Source organism: Penaeus monodon, chromosome 31, assembly GCF_015228065.2.
Source record: "Penaeus monodon isolate SGIC_2016 chromosome 31, NSTDA_Pmon_1, whole genome shotgun sequence".
NCBI lineage: Eukaryota > Metazoa > Arthropoda > Malacostraca > Decapoda > Penaeidae > Penaeus > Penaeus monodon.
The window spans coordinates 8927120-8927346 of record NC_051416.1 but is presented as its reverse complement, the minus strand read 5'-3'; the positions used below and the strand labels follow the sequence as shown (position 1 = coordinate 8927346).

Sequence of the window (227 nt, the reverse complement as noted above, 5' to 3'; positions counted from 1 at the left end):
GTGCAGCCCCACAGAACTCACCCGCAGGAAACACATGGAAGACGCAAGGGTGACGTTGCAAACCCACGGAATTGGTCCCCCAGCAGAGCAACGTGCCATAGTCCAATTCCGTGTTGGGTGTGTAGCTCACCGTCGACCGAGAACCTAATCTGTGTATCTTTGTCTGAAAGAGATAAGAAGGAGACATACGATAAGAGATATAATTGCTTTCTCCCCCTTTCTTTCTT

General features: G+C 49.3%; 1 protein-coding gene across 1 annotated transcript in view; it reads right to left on the bottom strand.

The window, feature by feature from the left end:
- Positions 1-227, bottom strand: part of LOC119592881 (protein turtle homolog B-like) — a gene marked incomplete at its 3' end in the record, with an annotated part of 32862 nt that overhangs the window by 9297 nt on the left and 23338 nt on the right. The window contains 1 exon segment of the mRNA XM_037941775.1: positions 22-163. Coding sequence (XP_037797703.1) covers positions 22-163 — 142 coding nt within the window.